This window comes from Chlorocebus sabaeus, chromosome 1, assembly GCF_047675955.1.
Source record: "Chlorocebus sabaeus isolate Y175 chromosome 1, mChlSab1.0.hap1, whole genome shotgun sequence".
NCBI lineage: Eukaryota > Metazoa > Chordata > Mammalia > Primates > Cercopithecidae > Chlorocebus > Chlorocebus sabaeus.
In genome coordinates, this window is record NC_132904.1 from 10393493 (window position 1) to 10410236 (window position 16744).

The 16744-nt window shown below is 51.4% G+C and overlaps 1 protein-coding gene across 4 annotated transcripts in view; it reads right to left on the minus strand.

Annotated features, from left to right (window-relative positions):
- The window catches only part of MARK2 (microtubule affinity regulating kinase 2), a 75124-nt gene extending 66760 nt beyond the window's left edge, over positions 1–8364 (minus strand). For all 4 annotated transcript variants that reach the window (XM_007994621.3, XM_007994602.3, XM_007994612.3 and 1 more), the window contains exon 1: positions 7913–8364. In XM_007994621.3, coding sequence (XP_007992812.1) covers positions 7913–7966 — 54 coding nt within the window. In that variant the 5' untranslated portion in view covers positions 7967–8364. The remainder of the gene's footprint in view (positions 1–7912) is intronic.
- Between the last annotated feature and the right edge of the window lie 8380 nt (positions 8365–16744).

Genomic DNA, 16744 nt, shown 5'->3' on the forward strand with positions numbered 1-16744 from the left:
TTAGTGGGGTACAGTGGCATACGCCTGTAATCCCAGCTATTCAAGAGGCTGAGGCAGGAGAATCACTTGAACCCAGGAGGCGGAGGTTGCAGTGAGCTGAGATCACACCACTGCACTCCAGCCTGGGCGACAGAGCAAGACTCTGTCTCAAAAAAAAAAAAATTTTTTTTTTGTAGAAGTGACGTCTCACAGGCCGGGCGCGGTGGCTCAAGCCTGTAATCCCAGCACTTTGGGAGGCCGAGACGGGCGGATCACGAGGTCAGGAGATCAAGACCATCCTGGCTAACACGGTGAAACTCCGTCTCTACTAAAAAATACAAAAACACTAGCCGGGCGAGGTGGCGGGCGCCTGTAGTCCCAGCTACTCGGGAGGCTGAGGCAGGAGAATGGCGTGAACCCGGGAGGCGGAGCTTGCAGTGAGCCGAGATTGCGCCACTGCACTCCAGCCTGGGTGACAGAGCGAGACCCCGTCTCAAAAAAAAAAAAAAAAGAAAGAAATGAGGTCTCGCTCTGTCGCCCAGGCTGGTCTTGAACTCCTGGGCTCAAGTGATCCTCCTGCCTTGGCCTCCCAAAGTGCTGGGATTACAGATGTGAGCCACCACACCTAGCTTGAGAAACTTGAAACATTCTAGACAAAAACAGATATGAAGACAAAGGGATCTAGCCTATTTATATTCATCAGAGGAGGAGCTATCTAGAGGGCAAGAGGAGGAACTGGGATGCCTCCTCCTCTGAGACACAACTGGAAATCAAGAAGCCAGATTCTCTCTTGGTGTTGTTTTAGAATCAGCTGTAACATCTCAGTCTAAAAGATGAGCAATGATGCCGGGCACGGTGGCTCACTCCTGCAATCCCAGCACTTTTGAGAGGCCAAGGCAGGCGGATCACTTGAGTTCAGGAGTTCAAGACCAGCCTGGCCAACATGGTGAAACCCCGTCTCTACTAAAAATACAAAAAGTGGCCAGGTGTGGAGGTGCGCACCTGTAATCCCAGCTACTTGGAAGGCTGAGGCATGAGAATCTCTTGAACCCAGTGGGTGGAGGTTGCAGTGAGCTGAGCTCGTGTCACTGCACTCCAGCCTGGGTGACAGAGCAAGACTGTCTCAAAAAAAAAAAAGATGAGCAATGACCTTCAATGGCCTATACCATAAAGGAAGCAGGCAGGGGGCAGTAACATTCTGCTCAGGAGTCAGAACTTTCAGGGTTAACCTGGGGATAGCCTGGCTCTCCAGCAGTGGGAAGAGGGTGACTTCCTCCCCCACAGGTTTGTAAAGGCTTACTCTTCCCTTTGCTGAGACAGAAGGGGGAAAATGCATAGATAACACTTCAGTGACTCACTCATGTTTGATGAAGGCTGGGAGGAAGCCTGGAGAATCCAAGCTTCAAGCACAAAACGTACAAATACTGGAATCTCCCGTCAAGAGAAGGAAATTCAGCCACCTATCTGGTTTGTCATTTTGCTGAACTTCCACTGAATGAGGAAGGGCCAGATTTAAACTCCACCCACCCTTTCCACATCCTTCTCAATTTTTGCTTTGATGGGAAAGTGGGGAAACTGGTGGCCCCACCATGGCTAAAAGAGAATCAAATCCTTTCTACACTTCTCAAAGCAGAGGCCTAGCAGCTCCAGTCCACAGCTTAACCAAGCAGAGGGCATAGGGGCTGGTCCTGGTTACTGTAGGAAAGCCTCATCAGGCAGTCTCAGGGAAGGAAGATGACCACCCTCCTCACTCTTTCCATCTGCTGAGGTTACTTCATTCCAATCCATTAACGGGCTTCAAAGTGCTGCTGGGGAGAGTCCATTTAGCAGAGAAGCTATCACGGGGCCAAAGGTGGCGCCCACCCCCTACCCCATTTGTCGATAATGGGCCACAAAGTCTGAGGCTTGGCTGCACTCTAGACATAAAATATTCATTCAAGTCGACATAATACATATATAGGAACCTCATGGAAGCTCCCGGGAGAAGAGTAATGCCAGCCAGGTGGCTAAGTGCTCAATGAGAAAGAGTTCATGAAGGCCTGGGTTAGTCCTGATCAAATGCCCACGGAAAATTGGGTTGTTCTGTCCAAAGGGGAAACAATCTAGTCTGAGAAGTTCTGACTCCCAAGAGCTCTAACCCTGCAAACCTCTTAAGCAAACAAAGTCTCAATCTTTTCCTACCTCACAGGCACCAGCTCTGCTTAGGACATTTATGTTGAGAAAAATCTCCAGCCCCATCTTTGGTTAGTCTGAAAGATTCAGTTATCCCTGTGTAAACTTTTATTTGAACCTGCAGCAGGCCAAGTTTCAACAACTGCCTTATATCCATCTGTTTAGCTACTTCCCAAAGTCCATAAACTGGAGAAAAGTAATTTTTTTTTTTTCCTGAGATAGTGTCTTGCTCTGTCACCCAGGCTGAAGTGCAGTGGCACAAACATAGTTCAATGCAGTCTCGACCTCCCCAGCTCAAGCCATCCTCCTGCCTCAGCCTTCTGTGTAGCTGCGACCACAGGCATGTGCCACCATGCCCAGCTAAATTTTAAAAAAATTTTTTGTAGGTATGGAGTCTCACTTTATTGATCAGGCTGGTCTTGAACTCCTGGCCTCAAGCAATCCTCCTGCCTTGGCTTCCCAAAGTGCTAGGGTTACAGGCATGAGCCATGGTGCCTGACCAGAAAGAAATTATTATAGTTTACTAGGTACAGTTACTTTTACCAGGTTCAAAGGTTACGAACTCCAAGGACTCCCAAAGCCCTTGCTCTAACAACACGTCCTTCCAGATCCCTACGGCCAAGCTGAAAGTGACACTATTTGGTCTGACATTCACCCACATTCCTAACCAGAAGGCAGCACCATCAAGGAGCCCCTGGTCAGAATCAAAGGACAGAGTGAGAATTAGCACCAGGACACACTGCTGCACAGCTCGGAGTGTGGAGTGAGATGCTAGCTAGCTCATCCAATCTACCTAAGTGACACCAAAAACAAAAAAAATATATTTACCCAGCAGATCACCTGAGGTCAGGAGTTTGAGACCAGCTTGGCCAACATGGCGAAACCCCGTCTTGGCCGGGCGCGGTGGCTCAAGCCTGTAATCCCAGCACTGTGGGAGGCCGAGACGGGCGGATCACGAGGTCAGGAGATCGAGACCATCCTGGCTAACACGGTGAAACCCCGTCTCTACTAAAAAATACAAAAAACTAGCCGGGCGAGGTGGCGGGCGTCTGTAGTCCCAGCTACTCCGGAGGCTGAGGCAGGAGAATGGCGTAAACCCGGGAGGCGGAGCTTGCAGTGAGCTGAGATCTGGCCACTGCACTCCAGCCTGGGAGACAGAGCGAGACTCCGTCTCAAAAAAAAAAAAAAAAAACCCCGTCTCTACTAAAAACACAAAAATTAGCCAGGCATGGTGGCAGGTGCCTGTAGTCCCAGCTACTCTGGGAGGTTGAGGCAGGAGAACAGCTTGAACCCGGGAGGCGGAGGTTGCAGTGAGCCGAGATGGCATCACTGCACTCCAGCCTGGGCGACAGAGCAAGACTCTGTGTCCAAAAAAAAAAAGAAAAAAAAAAAGATTATATATATGTCCAGAGTCAACAATGGGGTCCAATGAATAGTGTTTGGAGTACTTCAGCTATTCTTTATAGGATCTTGTAACTTTGTTTTCTTTTTTTTTTTTTTTTGAGACGGAGTCTGGCTCTGTCGCCCAGGCTGGAGTGCAGTGGCCGGATCTCAGCTCACTGCAAGCTCCGCCTCCCGGGTTTACGCCATTCTCCTGCCTCAGCCTCCCGAGTAGCTGGGACTACAGGCGCCGCCACCACGCCTGGCTAGTTTTTTGTATTTTTTTTAGTAGAGATGGGGTTTCACCGTGTTAGCCAGGATGGTCTCGATCTCCTGACCTCGTGATCCGCCCGTCTCGGCCTCCCAAAGTGCTGGGATTACAGGCTTGAGCCACCGCGCCCGGCCAACTTTGTTTTCTTCACCAGTACTTCCAAACTCCCCTTTCTAGAACTGAGAAAATAAACAATGCCACTCACCGCCTAGAAGCCTGACAGCTGCCCCCTCCCTTCCCACTGTAGCAGGAGTGGGGCGAGTTTTCTCTCAATCCCTCTCTCACAGTTTCTGAGGCTCAGAGGTGGGGCAGGTCCCAGATCCAGTAGCCTCTCCCCCAGGTGTTATGAACTCTAGCAGGTGAACTCTGAAAGCTGGACCTTTCTCCAGGCTTGCCTGTGACTGCTGCTGCTGGCTGGAAGACGAACAGTCATCTTGCTGATTGCTTTCACAACTGCCAAGCTTCCAGGCCAGCAGAGCCATTTGGAAAAGAAGTGAACTGAAAGCTCAGCTCACAGACTAACAATCCCCCAAACTACCAGCCCCAGATTAGAACCCTCCTTCTGCAAAAGCAAGAAGTCTATGGCTGTGAACAAGCACATCTGGAATCAGGTGTCACAAAAACCATCTTAAAGACAGGGCTTGACTTTTTTTTTAGTCTCCTACTTTCGCTGTTATAAGCAAAGTCGACAGCAAACAGGCAATCTCCCTGCAACGCAAGGTTTATTTTTATGCTTCAACATTTTCTGTGTCTGTGTGTTTCAGAGTGATCAAAGGGCTCCTGGAAAGAGGTTCTCATCAGCCACATTTTTAAAGAAGAGGGAGAGGAAGAGCAAGAAAAGAGACTGGAGACAACCAGTGGTGTTTGTTTACCTATTTTCTGGTAAAACCAGTTTAAATAATTTAAATTTAAATAAGGTGACAGAAGACTTTTAGGGGAGGAAATCAGCCCAACTAAATCCCCTTTTTAAAAAAAAATAACATTAAGACTAGAGTAATGACCAAGTTTCCATGACTACTTTAGCTAAAATCACAACAGGACCAAGAAGAGGTTTCTTTCACTTGGTGGCATGATCTATTCTCGGAGGTCAATGTTTGATATACCTGGCCTTGTGACCTGAGGAGCTGCTGTTTGTCTTTTTTCCTATTTTAAAGAATACAAGAATCAGGTCCGGCGCGGGGGCGTGGTGGCTCACGCCTATAATCCCAGCACTCTGGGAGGCCGGATCACCAGGTCAGGAGATTGAGACCATCCTGGCCAACATAGTGAAACCCCGTCTCTACTAAAAATACAAAAAATTAGCTGGGCATGGTGGTGCGTGCCTGTAGTCCCAGCTACTCAGGAGGCTGAGGCAGGGGAATCGCTTGAACCCGGGAGACAGAGATTGCAGTGAGCCAAGATTGCGCCACTGCACTCCAGCCTGGTGACAGAATGAGACTCCGTCTCAAAAAAAAAAAAAGAAAGAAAGAATGCAGGAATGTGTCTGGGATAGGTGCATCCAAGGTTTTCCAAAGTCCCTGCTTTTACTGGAATGAGACTTCATATTAAGTCGATACAGTGATTGGCTATCCTGAGAACAGTGGAAGGTATGAAGGGGCTAAGGAGAATCTAAGTCCATAAAGAGTAGAAACAGGATGGGTAATCAATAATCGTAACAGGATGACAACGTATGCAGCTACTGCTCTGGGCAAAGTTATCAAAGAGCTTACTTACATTCCCAAATGGTCACTGACTGCTGCTATCATGAAGTCAGTGGATGCGCACTACGGTGGAATCCCTACTATATGCTCAGCAGTACACTAGGCATGTAAGGAAGAGGGGAAATCAACACACATATCACAGGAAAATACCATGGCAATAATGCATTTACATGTAGTAAGCAGCACAAAGAAACCACACTGAGGCAGTCTGTTACTCTGTTCTGCTGAACACAATGCCCCCCACCAGCCTCACTGAGAGAGTAGGCACTCCATCGCCACTCCCCAAATGCCTGAGGGTGCCAGTCAGTCGCTTGGTCTCCTCCTACCAGCTCACGATCAACAGTCTGGGAAAGTTCTCTGGTTAAGCAGGGTTTACCTACTAAAACAGAGGTTGTGAGAGGAAAAAGGGTGGAAAAAGCAACCTCAAGAGGGCCTAGAGAAAGCAATTCCCAGTAAGGAGAGATAAACAGCCGGCAGGCAAGGGAGAGAAAGACTGCGAAACACCGAACATGCTCCTCTGTCTCCGAAGACCCACCTGTCCCATGCAGAACCAGCTGTCGAACCCAGTGATGAAATGGAAATCAACCATCTCTCCCTCTCAACCCCTATTTCACCCCTAGAAACAAATAATCCACAAGTAATGAAAGGATCAACCCTGCAGAGAAAAACTCTGCCTAGAACTTCTCTTGAGTTCCTAACTGCACAGGTGACAGAGAGCCAGGGGTAACAAAATAGAAAAACACAGTAAATGAAAGGAGGTAAGATTTTTCAAAGAATGTTCACATGCAAGAGAATACAACAAGTGCTCTACCGGGCTACAAAGAAAGAGGGGAGTAAGAGGGAAACATAAAGGATGGAATGAGCGGAAAGAAGGCAAAAAGCACAGCAGCCCCGGGGTGGAAGCACTTCTTTTTCAAGTCAAGTTTTTTTGGCCTAGTAAAGTTCTCCACCAAGAAAGGTATGACAGGCAGGGGACTCTGCACAGAGCAGTCAGCAAAGGACGCTAGAGACGGTAAAAGAAAGGGGAGGGGTGGAAAGTGGATGCCTCTGGGATCAAAAGTGAGATGACACAGAAAGGCTAAGACTTGGGTGACAAACTATAGCAGTGATTGCCAGGATGAGGGGGACCGTGGAGTCGTGAGGCTGAGGTGTAGCTCGAGAAACTAGCATGCAAAACACCTGGACTTCCTGGGAATTACACAGACTTAGCCAATAGGAACAGAATGGATCCAAGCATGGTGGGGGGATACACAGGACATGAAGAAGGCAGGAGACTAACGTGGAGATGAAAGGCAACGCTGATTAAAAGGTACAGTAAGGAAGATGCGGTGAGGGTGGAGAAACAGGAAGGCAACAAGCAAGAAAGAAAATACTCTAAGTGCCAGGCACGGGAGTGAAGACACAGAAAGTCACCACGGTTTGTGTTCCAGCGTACGAAGACAGAAAGGCAAAAATTGTGATGCAGCGAGGTCTGGTAAAGGACTGAGCAACAGGTTGTGTTAATACGGTGGGGCCAAGTGTCTTTCGGTTGGGAGGAAGAGCCCAGTAGAAGGCTAGTAGAACCCTTACAGAGAGAAACAGGAGACTCCGGGACCTAAAAGCCAAACCCGAGGGCAAGAGAACAAGAGGGATCCAAAGACTCTGAAGGGAGTGATGATTGGAACCCCAAAGGCAACCTGTGGGAAAACTATGCGCATGACAGCTGTGGGGAAACACGGAAGCGACAAATGCCAGCGCCAGGATCCAGGGAGCTCCTGGAGCAAAGAAGGGAAAGTGATGAGCAAAGAGTAGGCGAAGGATTTGGAAAGGTGATGAGGGTGGAGCTGGTGGGTTGCAAGCAAGAGGGAGAGAACAATTTGGAAAACGAAGAAGCAGGATAGAAAAAGCTGGGGGAACTGCAAGGGGCCAGGGATCGAGAGCGCAGTCCAGGGCAAGGACCCTGAGGGTGATAACCAGAGACTGGCAGAACCGGTGCGGGCGGAGGGGAAGCGAGGCAGGAGAGACGAAGGGAGAGGTGGACAACGATCTGTGGCAAATCGCGGGGTGCTGCTATTCGAGGAGCGGGAGGGTGGCTGCTTTAAGCGTGGGTGGAGAAAGACCAGAAAGGCCCCTGAGAGAAAAAGGGAAGAGAAAGGGAAGCTGGGGAGGTGACACGGAAGAGCGCAGGAGGGCGGTGAGGGGAGAGGGGGTTGGCAGAAAGACAAGTGTGCAGCTTGGAGTCAGGACGAGGTGGGTCCCAGGTCAGGACTCGGAAGCGGGATGTGCGGAGCTGGAGCCGGGAGCCGGATGACAGGGCAGCCGAGGCTTGCAGGATGGCAGCAGGGGCACGAGGAGAGCAGAAGAGGGAGGAGGCTCCGCAAGGTGCAAGGGGCCCAGCCAGAGAATTCGGGGAGCCCTCGGGGCTCCTTACCTGCTCCGTGTCCCTCTCGTTCAGCGTGGGTAGGGGGGTCCGAGCGCTGGACATGGCGCCGGTATCTCGGGGGAGGGAACCGAGAAGCTTGGAGGAAGGGAGGGAAGGGAAGGCGCGGAGCCCGGCCGGGCGGGGCTTCTCACAGCAGGAGCACCCGCCGCATGGGCCCCGGCCGGGGGTGCGGGGAGGCCGGGCAGCCGCTCACGCCAGCCCGGGGATGCGCCGCTCGGGCTAGGCCGCGCCGGCTCCGAGCGGCTCCGGACCGCACCCCCCCGACCCCCGGCTGGGCTGTGCCGCCTTTCGGCCGGGCCGCGCCGCTCCGCCTACTCTCTGCCGCCGCAGCCGGCCGCCTGCCTCGCTCCTCCCCTGCCCTCAGCGGCACTGCTCCGCGCCCGGCACACAGGCAGCCGCCGCCGGACCTGCTGCTCCCAACATGGCCGCCACCACCGCCGGCCCTCGGCTCTTTCCGCCGGCAGCAGCCGGAAACATCCGAAGCGGCTAGAAACGGGAGGTGGGGCGCGCCTTCTCCTCCCGGCCACAGACTACGGGTGAATTCCGGAAACAGCCGAAGAAGGTAACCCCCGGGGACGCGCGCACCTCCTCGTAAGAAGACGAAGCTTCGGCTCTGTTTACGGAAATCCACGAAGCGACCCCGGGTACCTACCCCCTCAGCCCCCGTCCACAGACATTCAGCCACGCCCACCGGCCTTTCCCCGCCCACTTCAAGAGGGCTTTCGGCAGTTTCCGGAAATACCCGAAGCTGCTCCGCGTGCTGAGCCGGCCACGCCCCCTCCCACCGCCCTGCCTAGGGCGGTCGTCGGCCATTTCCGGCAACACCCGAGGCCCTCCGAGCACCCGGTCGTTTCCCCGGGTGACTCTCGGAATCTGATTCGCTTCGTGTCTTTCCGTCAGTTTTCGGGTATTTTCAAACCTTGAACAGGAAGCATGGGTCACCTGTTCGTGCTTGTGATTTGACTAAATACAAAACAAGATTGTTAGCCGTCCCTGCGATTGGCATCCTCTGGTTCTATAGCAGCTTCTTGTCTGCATTTCTGTCCATCTGTCGGTCAGCTCATAAAATCCATCTTCTTTTTATCATCTAGCCTATCAACATACCTGTCAAATGCAGCATCAGTCTATTGCCTGTCTGCCACCGTCTATCTTGGCTTCTTTGGATCCATCCATGCATTCCCGCATCTAGTCTGCAGGGCTCGGCAAAGCCCCAGGAAGGCCCAGGGCAGCGTCCTCTGCACCGGATGCAGGAGCGTCCAGGGCCCTGCATTTCAGCTCCAGCTCTGCCAAGTGCAAATGCTGCGTGATCTTAGAAAAATCACATAACATCACTGAGTTTAGGCTCCTCTTTCCTATGGTTTTGTTCCTGCGTTGACATTCGAAATGACATTTCTGAATTCCAATTACCTTTTAAAATGCCTCTGCAAGATAAGACATTTAAAGTTTATTTTCTTTCCTCCTCTGGGCCTCATTTTCCCCATCAGTAAAGTGAAGCCATTGGATTCATGAACTCGGAGGTCCTTCTCAGCTTTGAAGAGCCCTTGACTAACAGGAAGTCTGTATGGCAACTGCAGTCCACTCCTCACTTCCCCTTACACTGTGTTACCAAGGACAGGCAGTATCCTAGGCTGATTTCCCCAGCGCCAAGCTGTCCTCACCCATAGTACCTGGAACATGTTGGAACCACACCCTCCCGTCAGTGGCTTAAGGTGGGCAGGAGGCAGAGGCCCCACAGAAGTCAGAAACCAGGCTCAGGCAACAGGTTCCCAAAGGTACAGGAGCAGAGAGGCCCCAAGAGTTATTGGGAAAACTGCTGATTGGACCCCTGCTATTTGACCTCCAACTCCCCGCTACAGCATCTTGAGCCAGCCTTCATCCCACCAATCAGAGAAATAGGCATCTGAGCAGATGTAATTACTGGGGTATGAAAGTACTTCCTAAGGCAACAGGTATCACTACACTCTTAGTAAATCCCTGGAACTCCAGCACTGCTCCCCATGCCCCATGCCAGCTCTATTCAGGCACCCAACCGTTGAGGAAGAAGGTGGTGAAGGCACACCCATGAAGGTGAGGGCAAGACAGAATAGGACAGAGAATATTTCACTCCCCCGACCCAAATTCAATCCTTGAGAATCATCTGCCCTCTGGTGGCCAAAGGGAGACACACTGCTGATTCCTGTGCCTGGTATCACCTCTAATGCCAGGGTCTGGAAAGCAGGGAAAAGAGAGAGGAAGCAGTTGGTGGTCGGTGTTCCAGCAGTCTCTCCCTGGTCCATGCTCTCATCTAAATAGACTCCATCTTCTCCAAGCTTCTCACTCTAGCTCTAACCCCTGCCTCACCCTTGCCCTTTGATCTTCAGCCCCGACCCCTACCCTAACTATCCTTTTCTCTTCCTCGCTAGCTTTGCACAAGGCTGCTGAGCTTGTCTCCCTGCCTAGACTCCCTCCAACCTACTGCACCAGACATGTCAGAATAATCTTCCCAAAGTCCAGCTCCAATAACATCTCTGCTCTGTTAGAAAGCTATCACCAGCTCCCTCACAGGTTATAGGCAGGGCTGGCTTCATGGACCCATGACCCATGCAGTCACACAGAGCCCTGTGCTTAGGAGGGCCCTGAGCTTGGATTAATGTTCTGCTGTCACCATCTTGATTTTTTTTTTTTTTTTAAGACTGGATCTCGCTCTGTAGCCCAGGCTGGAATGCAGTGGTGCGATCTCAGCTCACTGCAACCTCCACCTCCCAGGTTCAAGTGATTTTCATGCTTCAGCCTCCTGAATAGCTGGGATTATAGGTGCCCACCACCACGCCTGGCTAATTTTTTATGTTTTTAGTAAAAACAGGGTTTTACTATGTTGGCCAGGCTGGTCTCGAACTCCCAACCTCAAGTGATCCACCTGCCTCAGCCTCCCAAACTGCTGGGATTACAGGCATGAGCTACCACGCCCGGCCCACCATCTTGAATTTTTTTTTTTTTTTTTTTTTTTTTTTTTTTTTTTTTTTTTGAGGCGGAGTTTCGCTCTGTCGCCCAGGCTGGAGTGCAGTGGCCGGATCTCAGCTCACTGCAAGCTCCGCCTCCCGGGTTCACGCCATTCTCCTGCCTCAGCCTCCCGAGTAGCTGGGACTACAGGCGCCTGCCACCTCGCCCGGCTAGATTTTTGTATTTTTTAGTAGAGACGGGGTTTCACCGGGTTAGCCAGGATGGTCTTGATCTCCTGACCTCGTGATCCGCCCGTCTCGGCCTCCCAAAGTGCTGGGATTACAGGCTTGAGCCACCGCGCCCGGCCCCATCTTGAAATTTTTGACCGAAGGGGCCATGTGTTTCCATTTTGCACTGTGCCCCACAAATTATGTAGCTGGTCCTGGCTGTAGGAAAAGCCTTTAACCTGCTTTCAAAACTTTGCTCAATCTGGCCTCACATTACCTTGCAATAACCTCTCTAACAATCACTGATCACACTTCTCCCTAACTCCCACCCTGCTGCCCATCTCTCTTCCTTCCATGCCTTTGTTCAAGCTGATAGATGATTGCCCGTCACCCACCTCAGCTTCCAGAACCGCTTCAAGATCCAGTTCAAATTTCACCTACTCAAATCCATGAGCCCTCCCAGTTCTCCTCAAAGATGAATTACTGCCACACATTTACCCCCTCTCTAAATCTGCAAATTCATTCATTCTTTCAGCAAATCCCTATTGAGCACCTACTATGTGCAAGGCATTGTTTTAGGCTTTTAGGTAGATTGGTGAACAAAATAAAGATCTCTGCCTGCCAGGTGCGGTGGCTCACGCCTGTAATCCCAGCACTTTGTAGGAAGCCGAGGTGGGTGGATCATGTGAGGTCAGGAGTTCGAGACCAGCCTGGCCAACATGGTGAAACCCCATCTCTACTAAAAAAAAAAAAAAAAAAAAAATACAAAAAATTAGCCAGGCATGGTGGCGGGCGCCTGTAATCCCAGCTACTTGGGAGGTTGAGGCAGGAGAATTGCTTGAAAACCGGGAGGCAGCAGTTGCAGTGAGCCGAGATAACAGCAAAAAAACTCTGCCCTCCGGGAACTCACTTTTCATTTTGAGGAAGACACACAACAAACAAGAGAGTCAGTATTAAGTGACATCAGAAAAAAACAGAGCCAGCTAAGGGGGGTCAGGAGTATAGGGGAGAGAGGGTGGAAGATAAACTGCAGTACTGAGGGGGTTCATGAAGCCCTCACTGAGAAGGTGACACTTGAGTAAAAACTTGAAGGAGGCCGGGTGTGGTGACTCACACCTGTAATCGCAGCACTTTGGGAGGCTAAGAAAAAAAAAAAAAAGACGTGAAGGAGGTGAAGGCATGAGCTCTGCAGACATCTAGGGGAAGAGCAACCCAGGCAGAGGAGCATACCTGTGCTGTTTGAAGATCAAGGGGCCAATGAGCCTGGAGCAGAGTGAGTGAGGAGGTGTGTGGCGATGGGAACCAGGCCTGGTGGGCTACCGTTGTGGTTTTCCCTGGGAGTGGGATGAGTTGCCGTCGGAGGGACATGATCTCACTGGCTGCTGGGTTGAGAACTGAGTGAAAGGGCATGACAGAAGCAGACGCGGGGGACTAGCAAGGAGGCGTTTATGACAATTCAAGGGAGAGATGCCAGTGGCTTGGGGCCAGGCAGCAGCAGTGGAAGTAGTGAGAAGTGATCAGATTTGGGACGTATTTGAAAGGTGCAGCCAACAGGCTTTCGGATGGGTTGGGGTTATGAGAGAGAGGGGTTAAAGATGATTGTAGGCTTTCCCACCTGAACAGCTGAAAACACACACACAGAGTAAAACTGCTGGGAGGTGTTGGCATTCAGCGGGCCCTTCGGGGTGACAGACTTTCCATCCTAGAACTACATTTGTCCTGAGAATGAGGGTGTTCTCTCTAGAGGAGAAAAGGACTGAGCAGATTTGGTGGCATGATGGCTCTGGGCTGAGGCACCTGGCTTCAGGGAGGTAGGAAGGCAGACACCCCAGGAGGTGTTGCAGCCTCTTCCCTGTCTCTGCACCTGCAAGCAGCCTCAGTAGGGTGCCCCCCTCCCAAGAGACTCCGGTGGCAGAGAGGGTCTGCAAGCCCATTAGAGACCCTCTCCCATCCCAGCCCCCATCTTCTACCACACCTTAGGGGTGTGCAGGATTTCACAGTTTACAAAGGGCCCCAAATGCAGAGTCTCATTTGAGCCACACAGCAGCTCAGCTGTGTGTGGGGTGGAGGTGGGGGTGACTACCACATTTTCTGCAGAGAAACAGGAAGCTCAGATTGCAGGAGCATCTGTTGGAAAGCCTCAGGGCCTGGACCAGACCAGTTCCACCACTGGGGTGTGGCAGGGGCCTAGCCAGTGTCCCCCGTTCCCATTCGCACTCCCACATGCTCCAGTTTCTCTTCAAGGGGGTCAGGGGCGACTGTTCCCTTGTCTCAGACTAGCTTTGTCCACAAGAAAGAGAGGATTCCCAGCATTGTGATATAAAAAGACAGGTATCAGCCAGGTGCGGTGGCTCACGCTTGTAATCCCAGCACTTTGGGAGGCCAAGGCAAGTGGATCACCTGAGGTCAGGAATTCAAGACCAGCCTGGCCAACATGGTGAAACCCCATCTCTACTAAAAATACAAAAAATTAACTGGGCATGGTGGTTGCAAGCACCTGTAATCCCAGCTACTCGGGAGGCTGAGGCCGGAGAATTGCTTGAACCCTGGAGGCAGAGGTTGCGGTGTGCCGAGATCATGCCGTTGCACTCCAGCCTGGGCCTCAAGAGCGAGACCTTGTCTCTTTTTTTTTTTTTTTTTTTTTGAGACGGAGTCTTGCTCTGTCGCCCAGGCTAGAGTGCAGTGGCCAGATCTCGGCTCACTGCAAGCTCCGCCTCCCGGGTTCACGCCATTCTCCTGCCTCAGCCTCCCGAGTAGCTGGGACTACAGGCACCCGCCACCTCGCCCGGCTAGTTTTTTGTAATATTTAGTAGAGACGGGGTTTCACTGTGTTAGCCAGGATGGTCTCGATCTCCTGACCTCGTGATCCACCCGTCTCCGCCTCCCAAAGTGCTGGGATTACAGGCTTGAGCCACCGCGCCCGGCCGAGACCTTGTCTCAAAAATAAAAAAATAAAAAAATAAAAACAGCCAGGCGTGGGTGGCTCACACCTGTAATCCCAGAACTATGGGAGGCCGAGGCAGGAGTTATCACGAGGTCAGGAGTTCGAGACCAGTCTGGCCAAGAGAATAGCCTGGCCAATATGGTGAAACCTCGTCTCTACTAAAAATACAAAAATTAGCCGGGCATGGTGGTGGGCGCCTGTAATCCCAGCTACTCAGGAGGTTGAAATAGAAGAGTCACTGGAACCCGGGAGGTGGAGGTTGCAGTGAGCCAAAGATCATGCCATTGCACTCCAGCGTGGGCGACAGAGCAAGATTCCGACTCAAAAAAAAGAAAAAAAAAAGAAAAAAAAAAGGCATATATATATATATCTGGTCTTTATCCGGGGTTTCTGGCCCAGAACTAAAACTCCTGGAATTTCCTGAGTGATGGGGAGAGAGGAGCATCTTTCGTTATTCATAATGAGTCTCTTTTCACCACAACTGAGTTCACGCTAGTGAGATGACTCTTGGACGATGGGGCTGGTGGCCAGAGAAACCAACCACGTGATTAGGGGATTGCAACTTTCATCCCTACCCCAGACCTCGGGGAGGGAAGAGGGGCTGCAGATTGAGCCAATCACCAATGATTTAATCAATCATGCCTAATGAAGCCTCCATCAAAACCCTAACTAATGGGGTTTGGGAGGTTCCAGGTCAGTGACAGCACCCATATGCCAGGAGAGGGTGGCTCAATCCAACTCCACTAGGACAGAAACTCCTGTGCTTGGAACGGTTCTGAACCTCACCCTCAGTAGCTCATCATCTGTTTGTCTATATCCTGTGTGACATCCTTTATAAACCATTTTGAAGTTCCCACAACCCCCTCCTTAGGTTTGATAATTTGCTGTAATGGCTCACAAAAATCAGGGAACGTAAGTAAATGTAAGTAAACCTAAGTAAATGTTTCCCTAATTTTTTTTTTGAGACAGGGTCTCATTCTGTCGCCCAGGCTGGAAGGCAGTGGCGTGATCTCTGCTCACTGCAACTTCCACCTCCTGAGTTCAAGTGATTCTCGTGCCTCAGCTTCCTGAGTAGCTGGGATTACAGGCACCCACAACCAACGCCCAGCTAATTGTTGTATTTTCAGTAGAGATGGGGTTTTGCCATGTTGGCCAGGCTGGTCTCCAACTCCTGATCTCAAGCGATCCACCCGCCTCGGCCTCCCACAGTGCTGGGATTACAGGCCTGAGTCACCACGCCCGGCCTGTTTCCCTGAGTTTTGTGAGCCATTACAGCAAATTATCAAACCTAAGGAGGAGGTTATGGGAACTTCCAAATTTGGGCTGGTCACAAGTGCAGGTGACAAGCTGGGACCTAGAACTGGTATCTAAAGCGGGGGCAGTCTGCTAGGACTGAGCCCTTCGAAGACCTGTGGGGTCCGGGCTAACTCTGGATAGTGAGTGTCAGAACTGAATTTTAGGACAGCCGGCTGGTGTCTGGAGAGGTGGAGAATTGGTGTGGGCGCCCCCCTCCCCACTAACATTGGTGTCAAAAGTACTGGGAATGTAGAAAGTTTTTCCTCGTTAGGTATCCCAAAAGATCTTCCACACCTGGATCCCAAGGAAGGCAGCTGGGAGGGCAGGAGGTGGCTGGCTTCAGAGAGCCAAGGAGGACTGGGAAGTCAGGGAATGGGTGTGTGGTTCAGCAGTCAGGGGCAATGGCACCCTTTTCCCCAACCTCTTCAACTAAACGCATGGTTGGGCTTCAGCACCACATGGATGAAGGTGCCACCACCAGCCCTGAGAGTCACCGACATTTGTGCAGAGCTTCCCCAGTGTTGCACCGGGATGCAGGACCGGGGTCAGGGACTCCAAGCCAGTGTGGAGTAGGAAAGCCCTGGGCAATCCGTCAGTAAGGTCCTTCCAGCCTTGGCTGGAGTCACATCCTCAGCCCCACTTTCTCCAACTTTCTTGGAAGCCCAGAGGTGCCCCATGCAGTTGCTGGCCACACACACTCACATAGTCCCCAGGGTCCTGGCTGAGGCTGGTGAGACCCCTACTGGCCACCATGTGGGGATGAAGTTCCCACCCACAGTCACTGTAGCAACCACCCTGTGCTGAGAACCACACTCCAGGGACCAGCACGCACTAGAAAAATGTCACACAGGAATACACACCCAGAGGGCACTCGAGAAACATTTATTGAGCACCTACTATGTGCCAGGCCCCAGGCAGGACACTTGGAAAACCAAGTCAGGCCGGGCGCGGTGGCTCAAGCCTGTAATCCCAGCACTTTGGGAGGCTGAGACAGGCGGATCATGAGGTCAGGAGATCAAGACCATCCTGGCTAACACAGTGAAACTCCGTCTCTACTAAAAAATGCAAAAAAAAAAAAACTAGCCAGGCGAGGTGGTGGGTGCCTGTAGTCCCAGCTACTCGGGAGGCTGAGGCAGGAGAATGGCGGGAACCTGGGAGGCGGAGCTTGCAGTGAGCTGAGATCTGGCCACTGCACTCCAGCCTGGGCGACAGAGCGAGACTCCGTCTCAAAAAAAAAAAAAAAAAAAAAAAGGAAAACCAAGTCAATACAACCTGGTCCCTGCCGAGGAGCTCACAGTCTAGAGGGCTAAGCCATTAATCATAGAACAGCAAAGGTGCATTTAGCTTCACAATTTTACAACAAACTTTACTTACATTTTCTCAAGTGTAAACACCCAGCAACACAGTCATATTGTTTTAAAAGCACATTGGCAG